We start from the raw sequence: 19,449 nt of genomic DNA on the forward strand, positions 1-19,449 counted from the left end.
TGATCGCTGTATGGGGAGAGGAATCCGTGCTATCAGAACTCCGTTCCAGTTTTCGAAATGCCAAAACCTTTGTCAAAATCTCCCAGGGCATGAAGGACAGAGGCCATAACAGGGACCCGAAGCAGTGCCGCGTGAAACTGAAGGAGCTGAGGCAAGCCTACCAGAAAACCAGAGAGGTGAACGGCCGCTCCGGGTCAGAGCCCCAAACATGCCGCTTCTATGACGAGCTGCATGCCATTTTAGGGGGTTCGGCCACCACTACCCCAGCCATGTTCTTTGACTTCTTCAATGGAGATGGAGGCAACAGGGAAGCAGGTTTTGGGGACAAGGAAGAAGATGATGATGAAGAAGTTGTAGACAGCTCACAGCAAGCAAGCGGAGAAACTGGTTATCCCGAAAGCCAGGAACTGTTTATCACCCTGGACCTGGAGCCAGTACCCCCCCGAACCCACCCAAGGCTACCTCCCGGACCCGCCAGGCAGACAAGGGACCTCCGGTGAGTGTACCTTTTAAAATATTATACATGGTTTAAAAGCAAGCATGTTTAATGATTAATTTGCCCCGGCATTTGCGGCTCTCCTGGATGTACTCCCACAGCCTTTGCTAAAGGTTTCTGGGGAGGGCAGCCTTATTCCATCCACCATGGTAGGACACTTTACCACACCAGGAGAGTAGCACGTACTCTGGAATCATTGTAGAACAAAGCATTGCAGTGTATGGTTGTTGGCATTTAAACAACATCCGTTCTTTATCTCTCTGTGTTATCCTCAGGAGAGTGATATCATTCATGGTCACCTGGTTGAAATAGGGTGCTTTTCTTAAGGGGACGTTCCTGCTCGGCTGTTTGCCTGTGGCTGAACAGAAATGTTCCCCGCTCTTAGCCACGGGGAGGGGGGGTGGGGCTAGCCACGTGGTGTGGGGAGGCAAAATGTGACCTTGGAACGAAAGCACATGTGCTATGTATGTAATGTTAACAGCAAGGTTTACCGTGAAAGAGTGTACCCACTGTTCTAGAAAATGTGTCTTTTTAAATACCACTGTCCCTTTTTTTTCTCCACCAGCTGCATGTGTTTCAAGGATCGCAGGATCTTCCCCTTCCCAGAGGTTAGTGAAGATTAGAAGGCAAAAAAAAAGCACTCGTGATGAAATGTTCTCTGAGCTCATGCTGTCCTCCCACACTGACAGAGCACAGACGAATGCGTGGAGGCAGACAACGTCAGAGTGCAGGAAAGCACAAAATGACCGGGAGGAGAAGTGGCGGGCTGAAGAGAGAGCTGAAGCTGAAAGGTGGCAGCAGTGTGATGAGAGGAGGCAGGATTCAATGCTGAGGCTGCTGGAGGATCAAACTAATATGCTCCAGTGTATGGTTGAGCTGCAGGAAAGGCAGCTGGAGCACAGACCGCCGCTACAGCCCCTGTGTAATCAACCGCCCTCCTCCCCAAATTCCATAGCCTCCTCACCCCAATGCCCAAGAACGCAGTGGGGGGGACTCCGGCCACCCATCACTCCACCCCAGAGGATTGCCCAAGCAACAGAAGGCTGGCATTCAATAAGTTTGAAACTTTTAAAGTGCTGTGTGGCCTTGTCCTTCCCTCCTCCACCACCCTTCCTGGCGCTCCTCTCCTCCACCACCCCTCCTGGGCTACCTTGGTAGTTATCCCCCTATTTGTGTGATGAATTAATAAAGAATGCATATATGTGAAGCAACAATGACTTTATTGCCTCTGCAAGCAGTGATCAAAGGGACGAGGGGAGGGTGGTTAGCTTACAGGGAAGTAGAGTGAACCAAGGGGCGGGGGGTTTCATCAAGGAGAAACAAACAGAACTTTCACACTGTAGCATGGCCAGTCATGAAACTGGTTTTCAAAGCTTCTCGGATACGCACCACGCCCTCCTGTGCTCTTCTAACCGCCCTGGTGTCTGGCTGCATGTGATCAGCGGCCAGGCGATTTGCCTCAATCTCCCACCCCACCATAAACGTCTCCCCCTTACTCTCACAGATATTGTGGTGCACACAGCAAGCAGTAATAACAGTGGGAATATTGGTTTCGCTGAGGTCTAAGCGAGTCAGTAAACTGCGCCAGCGCGCCTTTAAACGTCCAAATGCGCATTCTACCACCATTCTGCACTTGCTCAGCCTGTAGTTGAACAGCTCCTGACTACTGTCCAGGCTGCCTGTGTACGGCTTCATGAGCCATGGCATTAAGGGGTAGGCTGGGTCCCCAAGGATACATATAGGCATTTCAACATCCCCAACGGTTATTTTCTGGTCTGGGAATAAAGTCCCTTCCTGCAGCTTTTGAAACAGACCAGAGTTCCTGAAGATGCGAGCGTCATGTACCTTTCCCGGCCATCCCACGTTGATGTTGGTGAAACGTCCCTTGTGATCCACCAGAGCTTGCAGCACTATTGAAAAGTACCCCTTGCGGTTTATGTACTTGGCAGCTTGGTGCTCCGGTGCCAAGATAGGGATATGGGTTCCGTCTATGGCCCCATCACAGTTAGGGAATCCCATTGCAGCAAAGCCATCCACTATGACCTGCACATTTCCCAGGGTCACTACCCTAGATATCGGCAGATCTTTGATTGCGTGGGCTACTTGCATCACAGCAGCCCCAACAGTAGATTTGCCCATTCCAAATTGATTCCCGACTGACCGGTAGCTGTCTGGCGTTGCAAGCTTCCACAGGGCTATTGCCACTCGCTTCTCAACTGTGAGGGCTGCTCTCATCTTGGTATTCATGTGCTTCAGGGCAGGGGAAAACAAGTCACAAAGTTCCATGGGAGTATCCTTACGCATACGAAAGTTTCGCAGCCACTGGGAATCGTCCCAGACCTGCAACACTGTGCGATTCCACCAGCCTGTGCTTGCTTCCCGGGTCCAGAATCGGCGTTCCACCGCATGAACCTGCCCCATTAGCACCATGATGCCTGCATTGCCAGGGCCCGTGCTTTGAGAGAAGTCTGTGTCCATGTTGTCATCACTCTCGTCACCGCGCTGCCATCGCCTACTCGTCCGGTTTCGCTTTGCCAGGTTCTGGTGCTGCATATACAGCTGGATAACGTGCGTGGTGTTTAATGTGTTCCTAATTGCCAAAGTGATCTGAGCGGGCTCCATGCTTGCTGTGGTATGGCGTCTGCACAGAAAAAAGGCACGGAACGATTGTCTGCCGTTGCTCTGATGGAGGGAGGGGCGACTGACGACATGGCTTACAGGGAATTAAAATCAACAAAGGGGGTGGCTTTACACCAAGGAGAAACAAAAACAGGGGTCACACAGAATGGTCCCCTCAAGGACTGAACTCAAAACCCTGGGTTTAGCAGGCCAATGCTCAACCCACTAAGCTATCCCTCCCTCTGGTATTTCAAGCAGGACTTCACGGAGGGAGGCAGGGAGGGGGGAGCAAATGAATACAAAACAAATCTGGTCTATTTCTTGTTTTGATCCACTCCATCTATCTTTTACATCTTTGGCTGGCAGCAGACGGTGCAGAAGGACTGCAAGCCATCCACATCTCCCGGCTGCTCGGCAGAAGATGGTGCAATAGGACTGCTAGCCATCCACATCTCCTGCCTTCTCACCATAAGATGGTACAATAGGACTGCCTGTTGGACTGAAGAGAATGACCTGGTCGAGTCACTCCTAATTTAGTCCCTGCACCCGTATCTGCCCAGGCGCTCCTGACGGACCTTACCGAGGCGGCCAGGAGCACCTCGGACATGAGGAGGATGGTTTTCAGGCCTATTGCACAGTCTGCTGCCACAAGGCAATGGGTTGCTGCTGCTGTGTAGCAATGCAGTACCGCGTCTGCCAGCACCCAGGAGACATACGGTGACAGTGAGCTGAGCGGGCTCCATGCTTGCCGTGGTATGGCGTCTGCACAGGTAACTCAGGAAAAAAGGCGTGAAACCATTGTCTGTCGTTGCTTTCACAGAGAGAGGGAGGGAGGGAGGGCCTGATGACATGTACCCAGAACCACCCGCAACAATGTTTTTTGCCCCATCAGGCATTGGGATCTCAACCCAGAATTCCAATCGGCAGCGGAGACTGCGGGAACTGTTGGATAGCTACCCACAGTGCAACACTCTGGAAGTCGACGCTAGCCTCAGTACTGTGGAAGCACTCCACCAAGTTAATGCACTTAATGCACTTAGAGCATTTTGTGTGGGGACAAACACAATCGACTATGTAAAAGCTATTTCTAAAAAACCGATGTCTATAAATTCGACCTAATTTCGTAGTGTAGACATACCCTAAGACTACCCCTGATAGGCATTGTCTAACATGCTCTTAAAAACCTCTAATGAGAAGGATTCCACAAACTGTCTGGGCAACCTATTCCAGTAGTTAACTATCCTTATCGTTAGAAAGGCTTTTCTAATATCTAACCTAAACCTCCTTTGCTGCACATTAAGCCAGAAACTTCTTGTCCTACCTTCTGTGGACATAGAGAAAAATTGATCATCGTCATTATAACAGCCCTTACCATAACTGAAGACTTATCAGCAACCCCCACCTACCTCCTTTTTTCCTAAAGGATAAATATACTCTATTTTTTTAATCTTTTCTCATAGGTCATGCTTTCTAAACCTTTTATCATTTTTGTTGCTCTCCTCTGGACTCTTTTCAGTTAGTTCACCTCTTTCCTAAAGTGTGGTACCCAAAACTGGATACACTATTCCAGCTGTCTTACCAGTGCCAAGTACAGCACAACAATTACCTCCCATGTCTTACATACAATACTCCTGCTAATAGATCACAGAATATTAGCCTTTTTTTTTTTTTGCAATGGCATCATACTGATGACTCTCATTCTATTTGTGATCCACTATAACCCCTAGACCCTTTTCTGCAGTGCTACTGCCTAGCCAGCTATTCCCCATTTTGTATTTGTGCATTTGAATACTTTGCACGTTTTTATTGAATTTCATCTTGTTTATTTCAGACAAATTCTTCAATTTATCAAGGTTCTTTGGAATTCTAATCCTGTTCTCTGAAGTGCTTGTGATCCCTCTCAGCTTCATGTCATCTACAAATTTTATAAACATATTCTCCACTCCATTATCAAAGTAATTCATGAAAATGTTATGTATTAGTGCACGTTAGTAGCTGGTTTCAAACTATAGGGATGTACTATATCATAAAGCCACTAATACAAACAGTTATCTAGGGACAAGTTGAGACCATGTTCTCAACCGAGAATGGTCTAAAAGTTCCTTAGTCATTGCTTTGGGAGTATGGGGAAAGTGACTGCCTTTGGCAGCTCTCCTTTGGGACTGCATGATCAACAAAACCACCATATACAATGCAGTCAAAAAATTGGAGACCAAAGACAGACATCTGGTTTCCAGATTTTCAGTTGATTTCAAGTACAATTATTCATAGAATACATATCTATTGCTAAATGCTTTAAAGAGTCACAGCTCCTACAATTTAGAATATAGGTAATCAGGATGAACACAGCCCATTTAAAAAAACGAAAACAAAACCAAACCCAGTTTCCACCCCCAAGATTATTCTCCAGGAAAGGCTGCTTGCAATAGCTCAAAGTTTTTAATATTACATGAAATATACTGATCACATTATAATCAAGAATATCCAAGACAACTGAATTTTTGTTTAAATATAAAATTAACATTTTTAATTAAAACAGTGAATTTCAAATATGCCTTTCAAAATTTCCTACAGAAATCAGGGCAACAAAGTTGTAGATAAAAGGTTTCACAATTTTCAGATCGAAAAAGCATACAGACTGGTGACATATTAATTGGGAGAGTAAAACATGTAGAAGGACAGAGAACCAAAATGCAGAGTGACATTAAAGCTCTGGGCCAAACTGAAAGAGATGAAATTCAATATAAATTAATGTAAAATTATACATTTATGGAAGGAAATAAAAGCAGACTGACTCTCAGCTTTTCAGAGTCTCTCTCTCCAATCCATTTTGAGAGACAAGGAGACAACTGTAAGTAGCAAGCTAAATGTTAATTATTCATATTATTATTTGTATTATCATAGCACCTAGGAATGCCAGTTATGAACTAGGACCTCACTATGCAGCTGTGCTATTTACAAAGACCACCACATTTGGGGAACCACACGTACAGGTAGAGAAGACAGACAATAAGACCATACCTATGCTACTGGCTATACGTTTGACCTCCCATTTTTGGGAGATGCTAAGAAACTATAAGCAGGATAACAAAGTGATATATGGATTAGATTGCCCACTTGGTAAAGCAACTCCCATCTTTTCATGTACTGTGTATCTATATCGGCCTATTGTATTTTCCACTCCATGCATCTGATGAAGTGGGTTTTAGCCCACGAAAGCTTATGCCCAAATAAATTTGTTAGTCTCTAAGGTGCCACAAGTACTCCTCGTTGTTTTTGCTAATAAAGACTAACTCAGCTACCACTCTGAAACAGAGCACACTAAGTTTATCTAGTCTGAAAAAGATCACCATATGCGAGTAATACCTTCAAAGTAACAGTTTAAATGAAGGTATGGAACTGTTTCATCTAAGGCCAGATATACACTAAAGAGTTAAGTCATACAGCTACATCCCTCAGGGGTATGAAAAATCCACACCCCTGAGCAACTCAGTTAAGATGACCCAAGTAGACAGTGCTAGGTTGATACAATAATTCTTCCGTTGCCCTAGCTACTGCCTTTCAGCGAGGTGGATTACTTATGTCAAAGGGAGAACCCCTCCTATCAGCATAGGTAACATCTACACTGAAGCGCTACAGCGGTGCAACTCGGCAGCTGTGCCACTGTAGAGTTCCAAAAGTAGACAAGCCCTCAGATGATATCAGGAATCTAAAACTAAGAAAAAGTTTAGCCAAGGTATTATGAAAAACTTTACTGGACAAAGACTATCAAGATTTCCTCAGACAGAACCATGAAAATTATTTACAGTTTTATTGTTCATCACAGAGTTCTGAATATCAGCAATGAAACTAACTAGTCTTAGGCCAGGTCTACACTTAAAAATTTGATCATTCTAGCTACATTGCTCAGGGCTGTGAAAAGTTTCACGCCTTGTGCAATATAGTTAGGTTGACCTAACCGCCTGTGCAGATCAATGGAAGAATTCTTCCATTGACCTCTCTACTACCTCCAGGAGACGTGAATTAACTACATTGATGGAAAACTCCCTTCTGTCGATGTAGGAAGTAGCTATGCTACAGCTCCATAATTGTGTCACGGTAGCAACTGTAGTGTAGTCATACCATTAGTCTCAACTTGCTCGTATTTGGCAAACCTATGAGTAGCAGCGGAGGCACTAAGGCTATGTCTACACTACAGCTTATGTCGGCATAACTTACGTTGCACAGGGGTGTGAATAAACCACCCCCCTCCTGAGCAACGTAAGTTACACTGACAAAAGTGCAAGTGTGGACAGGACTATGTTGGCGGGAAAGTTTCTCCCACCGACATAGCTTCTGTTGCTCACAGAGGTGGTTTTATTATGCCACAGGAGAGCTCTCCTGTTGGCATAGAGCCAGCTTTTTTGTTCTGTGGTGGGACATAGCCTGGGGTCGCTGTGGGATACTTTCCCCCTGAATTGGTCAAAACATCTGCTGTCTGCCTTCCCTCCAATTCTGCTCCTGCCCAAGGTCTTGTCCAAGATCAAACAAGATGGTGCTCACATCATACTAAAAGCCCCAGCATGGTCTCACCAACACTGGTTTTTGTCTCTACTAATCCTATCAGTCCGAATCCCTATGATGCTCCTGAGAAATGCGGATGTGGTCTCCCAGGACAACAGCTGCTCCTCCATCTGACAGCATGGATGCTACGTGGCTAACTTCCTTGGAAAGTCTTTGCTTTAAAGAAGAATGCCATACAAGCCAAATGGATGGGCCCAGACTTCTTTGATATTTATATGGAGAGTGAGGTCCTATGATGACCAAAGCCTCTGAGTCTGATGGGGGACTAAATGAGCCACAAACACTCGTGGGTTGTTACGAGACAATGTCAGGAGAGGAAAAGGCCCATGTACACTACAGCACAAAAGAACTGTGGCCGGTTTAATCAGAAATGCTCAAGAGAGAAAGGAAAGAGTTGTTTGGAAAAACCTGATTGAGACAGGACCCACTGAAGTCAGGCCTGCCTAGGTTACCATCAGAGGCAGTATGCCTCCAGTATGCACGTAGACTGTCATTTTAAAATCTTTTTTCTCTAGATCCTTTGCTCCCATTGCAAAATAAACAATATTTTTGTTTTAAGAGGACTGTTTTATCACCAGATACCACTGGTCACAGACTCCTGAAATGAAGAACCACAGGTTTCCAAATTCAGTCAGACCTGCTGGGTAAGATTAGTTGGTACATACAGAATCATAGAAAAGAACATCTGAAAGGGACCTCAAAAGGTCATCTAGTTCATCCCCCACATGCTAAAGCAGGACCAAGTACAACTCGACCATCCTTAGACATTATACTATACAGCCCAGGTCTCGGAAGAACTGCAGAATTCCACCCCAAAATAGGTAAAGGTAGAAAAGCCATTAGTCAAAAGCCACTTGATGGACTGCATTCAGAGAGACAAGAAAGGGGACAGAGGTGCAGCTGGCCCTGTAATCATGACATATTAACCAAAACTTCTGGACACAAGTTAAGGTTATTGAGTGTTGCATGTATGAAAAATAACTGGGTCATCACAACAGAATCAATTCTGAGCTATTGGTAAACAAGCAATGACATAAACCCTCTCTGTGCAGAGAAGCAGAATAAAGACTATGAAACAGTTCTATTTGTCAATACAATGGTACCCCGAGATAAAGATGAGAATATTTTTTAAAACTTTGAAGGAAAGAAGTTTACAAATGTAAGATTGTGTTGTCAGTTCTACAAGCTAGCACCAATACTTCACTATAATTGTGTTTCATTATTTCCCAACTAAACTAATACCAAACTGAAAGGAAACTGTTTCATCCTTCTACATGAAATAGGAAAAATGGTGATTTAAACTTATGCATGGTCTGAACACAACTAGATTACATTTAATCAACAGGCATTCTTGTTGGCCTATGAATAGGGCCCTACTAAACTCATGGCCGTAAAAAAACACGTCACAGGCCATGAAATCAGACCTCCTTCATGAAATGTAGCTATTGGAGGAAAGAGGAAGGGGCAGGGAGAGGGGTGTGCCAGCCAGGGGCTCCTACCATTCAGTGGGCTCCAACTGCTAGTCCACCAGGCTGGAGAAGAACAGGACTTCCTCTTCCCCTGCACAGCCCCTCATGAGGGGGAGATCAGACCCACCTCCAGGTACCTCTCATGGCTGCAGAAAGCTCCATGCCTGCGCTGCCCTCAGAGCTGGGCTCTAAAGGTAGCAGCCACAGCGCTTCCTGCAGCTGGGGAAGGTTCCTGGGGGTGGAGGCTTCTTCCCCTGCACAGCCACTCTCGGTGGGGGGGGGGGGAGGGGGGGGAAGAGATCAGACCCACCTCCAGGTACTTTCTCCAGTTGCAGGAAGCGCCGCAGCTGAACAAGCCCAGCTCTGAAGGCAGTGCAGCTGTGGAGCTTCCTGCCCTCAGGGGAAGTACCCAGAGGTGGGTATGATTTCCCTCCCAAGCAGCCATGCAGGGGAAGAGGAAGTCCTGGTCCCCCCCAGCCTGGCCCAGACTAGCAGCTAAGAACCCCCAGCTGCGGTACGCCCAGCAGCACAGGGGAGATCAGACCCATCTCCACCTCCAGGAAACTTCCCCAGCCACAGGAAGCTCCACAGCTGCTGCCTTCAGAGCCTACCTCTGACGGCAGCACAGAAGTGAGGGTGGCAATCCCCCAACAACAGCTTTGCAACCCCTATGACCCTCTTTTGGGTCAGGACAATACCGTGAAATTTCAGATGTAAACATGTGAAAATGTGAAGTTGAACAATTTTAAAACCCTGAGGCTGTGAAATTGAACAAAAAGGACCATGAATTTGGTAAGGCCCTACTGTCAGACTCACTTTCTTAAAGTGTAGCATATCTATGGAACATATCCTAACAAGAGGCAGAAGATTACACTACAGTAGCAATTCCTGTTAACAGCAATTAAAAATAAACTTATTTCTTTAAGAAACAAAGCATTGTGGCCTATGTTTATTCATCTGTTTTTTACTACTGTATATTCTGAAACCCACAACGATTTTAAAATATCTCTAACCTGTTCAGTTGCAACTAGAGAACTAAAAATACCCGCTATGTTTTCAGATCTGTGTGATTTAAATGCTCTCCCCCAAATCTCTCTCACCTACCCCGCTGTCAGACCAACAGTTTTAAAACTGCAGCAACGCTTAGTCTCACACAGAATGTTTCCAAGATGGTAGCAATTCCATTTGGAATGATCAGAAGCATTTCAATGTATTATTTTTCCCCCTTTGCTTTTTTGGAGGGCATATTTAAACATAATCGATTGTGCTTTCATTTAAATATGCTTCTTTTCCAATCTGAGATTCTGCCACCAGCTTAGAACAGCTGTGCGGTGGATTCCTGCAGCTCATGCAGAAACGAGCAGCACTTGTCGCTCTGGTCCATCCAAAGTGAAGGTGCTATATTATATTACTGTTTGTCTTTACAATACCCTCATCACCAAGAAACAAAATTTAAAAACTCTTATATCACTTCAGGCAGTGCTACAGAAGTTCTTCTAATGAGATGCAGTTTTCACAATTTGCCAACTGTCAGTTATGTAATTAAATTTTATTATTGAATAGAATATGCTGAAATTTTCCAGTCTGGCTCTCTTTTTTGGGCTGAACATATTTTGAAAGTTTCAACAAAAACTGCAACCTCTATTCTGGCATTTCCACACTTCTGAGTGTTTTAACACTGCAACCATGTGTTAAGGTTTTTTGTATAAAATTATTTATATAGACTGTGATAACCACCACAACATGCTATGTACTTTTCTGCTTTAGAGTATAGTAATCTGAAGAAGTAAAAGTTTACAGAGGAGTAAAACGCAAGAAACATGAGAAATAGTTCTATATTTATTCTAACATATATATATATACTGTACCTTTATGAGAGTCTTAACTTTTAACATTAAGTTTACAGCAAGTCAGATTTCAATAATTTCTTTCCAATGGCATTATATTAGTGTTGTACACAATTTGCTCCACCCCAGTTCTATCACTTAGTATTTCAAAGCAATTAAATTATTAATTGAAACTTACGTTAACTAAACCAAAATAGTGCTCATTGACTGGAAACTGTTCCGGACCAATCTCTTTCTCTAAAGCTGAGGCATTGGCGCCCTGGAAAATAAAACAATGCAATCTTAATATTCATAGGTTCTATGGTTCTATCTATTTATAGTTCTATCTACGTCCACAGTGTAGACATGTAGTGTAACTAAAGAAGGAAAAATTAATTAAATGGCAGTTTCTACCAGGATACAAGGCCAGCTCTGCAATGGTCAATGTGAATAACTGCACACACAAATGGCCAGTTACACATCTAACTGGCAGTGTATGCACAAATGAGGCATGCAAATACATACCCACCGTTCTCAAAATCTGTCCCAAATGTCCAATATGAACAACAGTCACTTGTTAAAAAGAAAAACAGGTGCTCAATTGCTTTTGAAGTAGCATGTATTAATGTGGAGGACTATATGCTTGGAATTAGCTGCCTATATTCCACAGTGCACATTTATTCTACCAAAATTAAGTAATTGTTTAAGGCAATTTTAAACCAAACAAATTGAAAATACCAGAAAAGCATGTCTGACTGAGTTTGAACTTTCTGAGCCATCAAAATAAAACAAAAACAAACAAACAAACAACAGGTTTGGTCAGGATTTGGTACTTATTCCTAGGCACTCCATAACATGGGGCTGATCCAGCCAAAACAAGCATGCACAGCTTTCAGGACATAAATGCTCTGGATTTCCTAGACTCTGTAACAACAGTTACACCCTAGTCAGATGAAGAAAGGCAAAGATATGCAAAAAATTAATCTGACTGTAAATCTGCAGAACAATGGATTAGGCGTCTGTCCTGCCTCCTTCCCAGGGGGTGTTTTTATGACCCAGCCCAGTCATTATACATGGCAATTAAAATCTTGGCAATGATTAGAGAAAGAACTAACTGAGTATGCTTAGCTAGTCCTAATTAGTCAGCAATACAGAAAAAAGTAGCCATTTTAATTGTTGGTGTTTTTCCGGATGACACCTCCAGAATGGAACTTATTTTTTTTTCATACAGCTCTTAAAGAAGGCAGAACATCTACCAAGTGTTCCTCAGACTAAACCCCATTCATATTTTTAAAACTTCCAAAATATTGCCTCACCTAACCTCTCTTGCACCAAGACAGACAGGATTATGTTAAATCATTTTACAATCCCCTAAAAGATGTTTTTATTTCTGTGTATGTTCTGGTTACTTCACTTTTAGTATGATATTTACTGACCTGCAAAAGTTACAAGTATTTTTGCATAACTATAAATAAAGCACACCAAAACAATAAGACATTAGTTCTTTTCTGAGCAACATTTGCACGCGCATCTAGCATTGCAAAGCAATGGACCTCAGGCCACATGATTTGTAACAATTTCAGAAATAATGATCTCCAGGAATGAAATGCCTGGAATGTACTATTATACCAGGATTACATTTTACAGAAGTTAGGGAATTGAGATCATCTACAAGGAGCAGAGAGGCTTGTTTGTTTTATTAATATTAATATTAACATTAGAATTCTGCAATCTTCAAGTTGGTTTTCTATACAGTTATATCATCTTGGCCTAATGACAGCCATTTCAGCACTAACATGTAGGAGACGTTACGGTATAATATGAAGCAGTAAAGGCTGGAACTGCTGCAAACTTCGTAAAATAAGGACAGAATATAATGATGTTGCTTATTTTGATGTTTTGGTGATGTTTTTATCTGGCACACTTTTCTATTGGACTGTCACCCTACTGCTTCCCTCACCTCCAGTACACCACTTCCCCAGTCAACAAAGGAAGTTAGGTTTGTTTAGCACAATTTGTTCTTAAAGCCATTTTGGCTATTACTTATCACCTTATCCTCTAAGTCAGTGGTTCTCAAACTTTTGTACTGGTGACCCCTTTCACATAGCAAGCCTCTGAGTGCAACCCCCTTACAAATTAAAAACACTTTTTTATGTATTTAACGCCATTATAAATACTGGATGCAAAGCACGGTTTGGGGTGGAGGCTGACAGCTCATGGCCCCCCATGTAATAACCTCGCGAGCCCCAAGAAGTCCCGACTGCCAGTTTGAGAACCTGTGCTCTAGGTGCTTGCAATTTAATAATTTGTTTCAGTATCTTTCTGGGTAATGAAGTTATGACGATTGTGCTTTAATGGCCTGAGTCTTCCTTTTTTCCTGCTTTAAAGATTCTTGCAGAGCTCTGCTATACTTAGGGTGACCAGATGTCCTGATTTTATAGGGACAGTCCCGATTTTTGGGTCTTTTTCTTATATAGGCTCCTATTACCCCCCCACCCCATCCCGATTTTTCGCATTTGCTGTCTGGTCACCCTAGCTATACTTACGGTTAAGACCAGCTTCCTGTTTAAAGCCTGACTGTTCCAAGTGCTCTAAAATCCTTACAGTTACTCAGATTACCTTGAAATCTGTGCACCTCATGTGGGTTCAGTGTAGGGTCAGTGATCCAAATTTGGGGCCACTTGGATAAACTCTCTTTTTGGGAGAGCTGTTTCTTAAAGTTGACCTATTCTGGCACACAGAGATCAAACCAGTACTCAGATCATCACATCAGGATCTCTGAAGCCCAAGGGTTACCCCAACAGAGTGTATGGCACCCACCAGCCCTTCAGGGGAAATCTAATTGGAATGTGATCTAAAAAAAGAAAGAGTTTGCTTCTCCAGATGGGCCCACTCCAAGCAGTTCTACTGCTCGCACATCAAATGGATTACACTGTGCACAGGTAGAGAGAGCAGCTAACAATCTGAAAAACTCTCTCTACATCACAGAACCTGTGTGGCTCTGATGGTATGTTACAGTCATCAAATCTGACCACCACCACAGGCACTGAGAGTATGAATCCAAAATAGGACAGAAATCTGAAACTGAAAGAAGGGATAACGTTACTGTGATCTGGCTCTGTAAAAGGTTTTTTTTCATTCTGGGGAAATGTAATCAAAGTACAACAAAAATTTCAGAAGGCACTGAAACTACTTTTTGAAAAGAAAAACTACACAAGCAAATGCTTGCTCAGAGGGCAGGATGACTAGGGTGAAAGTAGGTGGGAATAAGGGGAGAGGACCTGGGGGATGGAGGCTAGTGGGGGAGGAGGGGTGCACTGGGAAGGGAATATGGGGGTGAGTGACAGGGGGACTGGGAAAGAATACGAATAGGAGTGCCTGTCAGCTCTACATTCCCCATCTGAGTGTGCTACAATACAGGAGCCCCCAGCCCACCTACAGGGATGTAATCTCCCCCTTCTCCAAGTGATCTGGAAAGGCTTGCCTTTCTGGGGAGGGTCTGAGCCCCTCTCCCAACCCCTTCATATGAGCTGGGATTTGGGGGTCCCTGCCCTCCAAATGTATCTGAGCCTCACTCCCTGCCCTGCTGGGTGAAGGACAGAAACTCAGGGGTTCGATTTTCCCCCACCCCCTTCCTGCCACCACTCATGTAAGCTGGGATGTTGGGATGTCTTGTCCCTCTAATGGCTTCAGGACCCATCTCACTACCCCCTCACATATAAGTCAGGATCTGGGAAAGCCCTGCTCCTCTGGTGGGGAGCTTAGAACAGGCATGCTCAGAGCATGCACCAAGAACACATTGCTGACGCTGGGGTGAGGGGTTGAGAACAGACATGCTTGACGCATATCACAGCCTCTCCAGTATTGGACAGAGAGGATGGGAACACTCATAGGTATAAATGGAGCAGTTCATATGTTTAGAGCTATTACTACAGGCTACACTCATCTCACTGAGATGTTCTCACCTCTCCGAGCCTCTCTCACCTGCCTTGTTAGTAACTACACATTGCAAACATTTCAAAGCATGACCATTATCCCCATTCCACTATAACAAAATATACAGGACACAGGAGAAGCACTCAGAAATCATATAGCAATTGTGTAGCTTAGTGGAAATACCACTAGACTGGCCTGGATGATCTTGGGCAAGCCACATCACCTCTCTGTGCCTCAGTTTCCCATATGTAAAATGGAGATAAGAAGAACATAAGAACGGCCATACTAGGTCAGACCAAAGGTCCATCTAGCCCTGTATCCTGTCTTCCGACAATCGCCAATGCCATGTGCCCCAGAGGGAATGAACAGAACAGGTAATCATCAAGTGATCCATTCCCTGTCACTCATTCCCAACTTCTGGCAAACAGAGGCTAGGGACACCATCCCTGCCCATCCTGGCTAATAGCCATTGATAGACCTATCCTCCATTAACTTATCTAGCTCTTTTTTGAACCCTGTTATACTCTTGGCCTTCACAACATCCTCTGACAAAGACTTCCACAGACTGGAAGTTGTGTGAAGAAATACTTCCTTTTATTTGTTTTAAACTTGCTGATTATTAATTTCATTTGGTGACCCCTAGTTCTTGTGTTATGAGAAGGAGTAAATAACACTTCCTTATTCGCTTTCTCCACACCAGTCATGATTTTATAGACCTCTATCATATCCCCCCTTAGTCGGCTCTCTTCCAAGTTGAAAAGTCCTAGTCTTATTATTCTCTCCTCATAAGGAAGGCCTTCCATACCCCTAATCATTTTTGTTGCCCTTTTCTGAACCTTTTCCAATTCCAATATTTTTTGAGATGGGGCGATCACATCTGCACGCAGTATTCAAGATGTGGGTGTACCATGGATTTATATAGAGGCAATATGACACTTTCTGTCTTACTATCTATCCCTTTCTTAATGATGCCCAACATTCTGTTGGCTTTTTTGACTGCTGCTGCACATTGAGTGGATGATTTCAGGGAACTATCCACAATGACTCCAAGATCTTTTTCTTGAGTGGTAACAGCTAATTTAGACCCCATCATTTTATATGTATAGCTGGAATTGTGTTTTCTAATGTGTATTACTTTACATTTATCAACATTGAATTTCATCTGCCATTTTGTTGCCCAGTCACCTAGTTTTGAGAGATACTTTTGTATCTCTTCGCAGTCAGCCTGGGACTTAACTATTTGAGTAGTTTTGTATCATCTGCAAATTTTGCCACCTCACTGCTTACCCCTTTTCCATATCATTTATGGATAGGTTGAATTCAGACCCCTGGGGAACACCACTATTTACCGCTCTCCATTCTGAAAACTGACTATTTATTCCTACCCTTTGTTTCCGATCTTTTAACAAGTTACCAATCCATGAGAGGACCTTCCCTCTTATCTGATGACAGCTTACTTTGCCTTGGTGAGGGACCCTGTCAAAGCCTTTTGGAAAATCTAAGTACACTGTATCTACTGGATCCCCCTCGTCCACATGCTTGTTGAGCACATCAAAGAATTCTAGCAGATTGGTGAGGCATGATTTCCCTTTACAAAAACCATGTTGACTCTTCCCTAACAAATTGGGTTAATCGATGTGTATGACAGTGTTGTTCTTTACTATAGTTTCAACCAGTTTGCCGGGTACTGAAGTCAGGCTTACCGGCCTGTAATTGCCGGGATCATCTCTGGAGCCCTTTTTAAAAATTGGCATCACATTAGCTATCCTCCCGTCATTTGGTACAGAAGCTGATTTAAATGATAGGTTACAGTTAGTAGTTCTGCAATTTCACGTAAGTTCCTTCAGAACTCTTGGGTGAATACCATCAGGTCCTGGTGACTTATTACTTCTAAAACCTCCTCTAATGACACCTCAATCTGGGACAGTTCCTCAGATTTGTCACCTAAAAAGAATGGTTCAGGTTTGGGACTCTCCCTCACATCCTCAGCCATGAAGACCGGGCAAAGAATTCATTTAGTTTCTCTGCAATGGCCTTATCATCCTGGAGTGCTCCTTTAGCAAGCTTTCTGCTTCTGATGTACTTAAAAAAAACAAAAACTGCTATTACTTTTTGATCTTTGGCTAGCTGTTCTTCAAATTCTTTTTTGGCCTTCCTAATTATATTTTTACACTTTATTTGCCAGAGTTTATGCTCCTTTCTATTTTCCTTGCTAGGATTTAACTTCTTCTTAAAGGATGCCTTTTTGCCTCTCACTGCTTCTTTTACTTTGTTGTTTAGCCACAGTAGCACTTCTTTGGATCTCTGTTTTTTTAATTTGGGATATACATTTAAGTTGAACCTCTATTATGAAGTCTTTAAAAAGTTTCCATGCAGCTTGCATGGATTTCACTTTTTGAGCTGTACCTTTAATTTCTGTTTCACTATCTTCCTCATTTTTGTGTAATCCCCCTTTCTGAAATTAAATGCTACAGTGTTGGGCTGTTGAGGTGTTTTCCCCACCACAGGGATGTTAAATTTAATTATATTATGGTCAGTATTACCAAGCGGTCCAGCTATATTCACCTCTTGGACCAGATCCTGTGCTCCACTTAGGACTAAATCAAGAATTGCCTCTCCTCTTGTGGATTCCAGGACTAGCTGCTCCAAGAAGCATCCATTTAAGATGTCAAGAAACTTCATCTCTGCTTCCCATCCTGAGGCGACATGTACCCAGTCAATATGAGGATAGTTGAAATCCCCTATTATTATTGAGTTTTTTATTTTAATAGCCTCTCTAATCTCCTTGAGCATTTCACAGACACTATCACCATCCTGGTCAGGTGGTTGGTAATATATCCTTACTGCTATATTCTTATTATTAGAGCTTGGAATTACTATCCATAGAGATTCTATGGTACAGTTTGGTTCATTTAAGATTTTTTAAGTATTCATTTGATTCTACGCTTTCTTTCACATACAGTGCCACTCCCCCATCAGCATGACCTGTTCTGTCCTTCCGATATATTTTGTACCCTGACATTACTGTGTCCCATTGATTATCCTCATTCCACCAAGTTTCTGTGATGCCTATTATATCAATATCCTCATTTAATAAGAGGCAGTCTAGTTCACCCATTTTATTATTTAGACTTCTAGCATTGGTATAGAAGCACTTTAAAAACTCATCACTTTTTAGCAGTCTGCCATTACATGATGTAATTGAATGGGACTTTTTCCATTTGACTGTTTCTCATCAGATCCTACCTGTATTTTATCATCTACCATCCTCTCCTCACTAGGACATAGAGAATCTCCATTAATAGATCCTCCCCTAAGAGATGTCTCTGTACGAATGATACGCCCACATCTTGAATACAGCGTACAGCCTATAGGGAAACAATAATCTCTGTGGAAACTAGCGCCGCATCCTGCTGATTTCCCCAGGTGCAGATAGCTACAAACTTTTCCTGTAGTAAGAACAGGAGTACTTGTGGCACCTTAGAGACTAACAAATTTATTAGAGCATAAGCTTTCGTGGGCTACAGCCCACTTCATCGGATGCATAGAATGGAACATATAGTAAGAAGATATATATACACATACAGATAAGTTGGAAGTTGCCATACAAACTATGAGAGGCTAATTAGTTAAGATGAGCAATTATCTGCAGGAGAAAAAAACTTTTGTAAGGATAATCAAGATGGCCCATTTAGACAGTTGACAAGAAGGTGTGAGGATACTTAACTTAGGGAAACAGATTCAATATGTGCAATGACCCAACCACTCCCAGTCTCTATTCAAACCCAAGTTAATGGTATCTAGTTTGCATATTAATCCAAGCTCAGCAGTTTCTCGTTGGAGTCTGTTTTTGAAGCTTTTCTGTTGCAAAATTGCCACCCTTAAATCTTTTACTGAGTGGCCAGAGAGGTTGAAGTGTTCTCCTACCAGTTTTTGAATGTTATGATTCCTGATGTCAGATGTGTGTCCATTTATTCCTTTGCGTAGGGACTGTCCAGTTTTGCCAATGTACATGGCAGAGGGGCATTGCTGGCACATGATGGCATAGATCACATTGGTAGATGTGCAGGTGAACGAGCCCCTGATGGCGTGGCTAATGTGATTAAGTCCTACAATGGTATGATAGTAGGAACTCAACACACATCTGGCTTGCCATCAGTAACTTGGAACAGAATATCCCTTTGCCATTCAGAAATCTCCCAAATTGTTATGTCCTCCCAAATGCCTAAAAGGATAATAAAACCATAGGTAGCAAACTATGGAAAGTGGCACTTACCCCCCAAGGCTAAAGTGGACTGCAATTTTTAACAATATATCACTAAATGAATTTTGTAAATTTCACCTTACCATTATGTGTGAAGGCTTTACGCTCTGAAGTGGTGCTTAACTCTAAGTGGTGTACAAGCAACATTTAGAAACTAAAAAACTGTTGGTCTCAGATATACTGAAGCACAAAATTATACAAAATATCATGTTTTGGCCTTGAGATCCTAAAGAAATTTCTGCTGATGATATAATAAAATTCTTCTGAAATACTGAG

General features: G+C 43.0%; 1 protein-coding gene across 4 annotated transcripts in view; it reads right to left on the reverse strand.

Moving 5' to 3' along the window:
• Positions 1-19,449, reverse strand: part of USP12 (ubiquitin specific peptidase 12) — a 75,599-nt gene that overhangs the window by 48,546 nt on the left and 7,604 nt on the right. For 3 of the 4 annotated variants that reach the window (XM_073340500.1, XM_073340484.1, XM_073340508.1), the window contains one exon: positions 11,173-11,253. The exons of the other annotated variant lie outside the window; for it this stretch is intronic. In XM_073340500.1, coding sequence (XP_073196601.1) covers positions 11,173-11,253 — 81 coding nt within the window. Of the gene's footprint in view, positions 1-11,172; positions 11,254-19,449 lie in introns of those variants that run through there. 4 annotated transcript variants of the gene reach the window in all.

The sequence above is a fragment of the Lepidochelys kempii genome, chromosome 1, assembly GCF_965140265.1.
Source record: "Lepidochelys kempii isolate rLepKem1 chromosome 1, rLepKem1.hap2, whole genome shotgun sequence".
Classification (NCBI taxonomy): Eukaryota; Metazoa; Chordata; order Testudines; family Cheloniidae; genus Lepidochelys; species Lepidochelys kempii.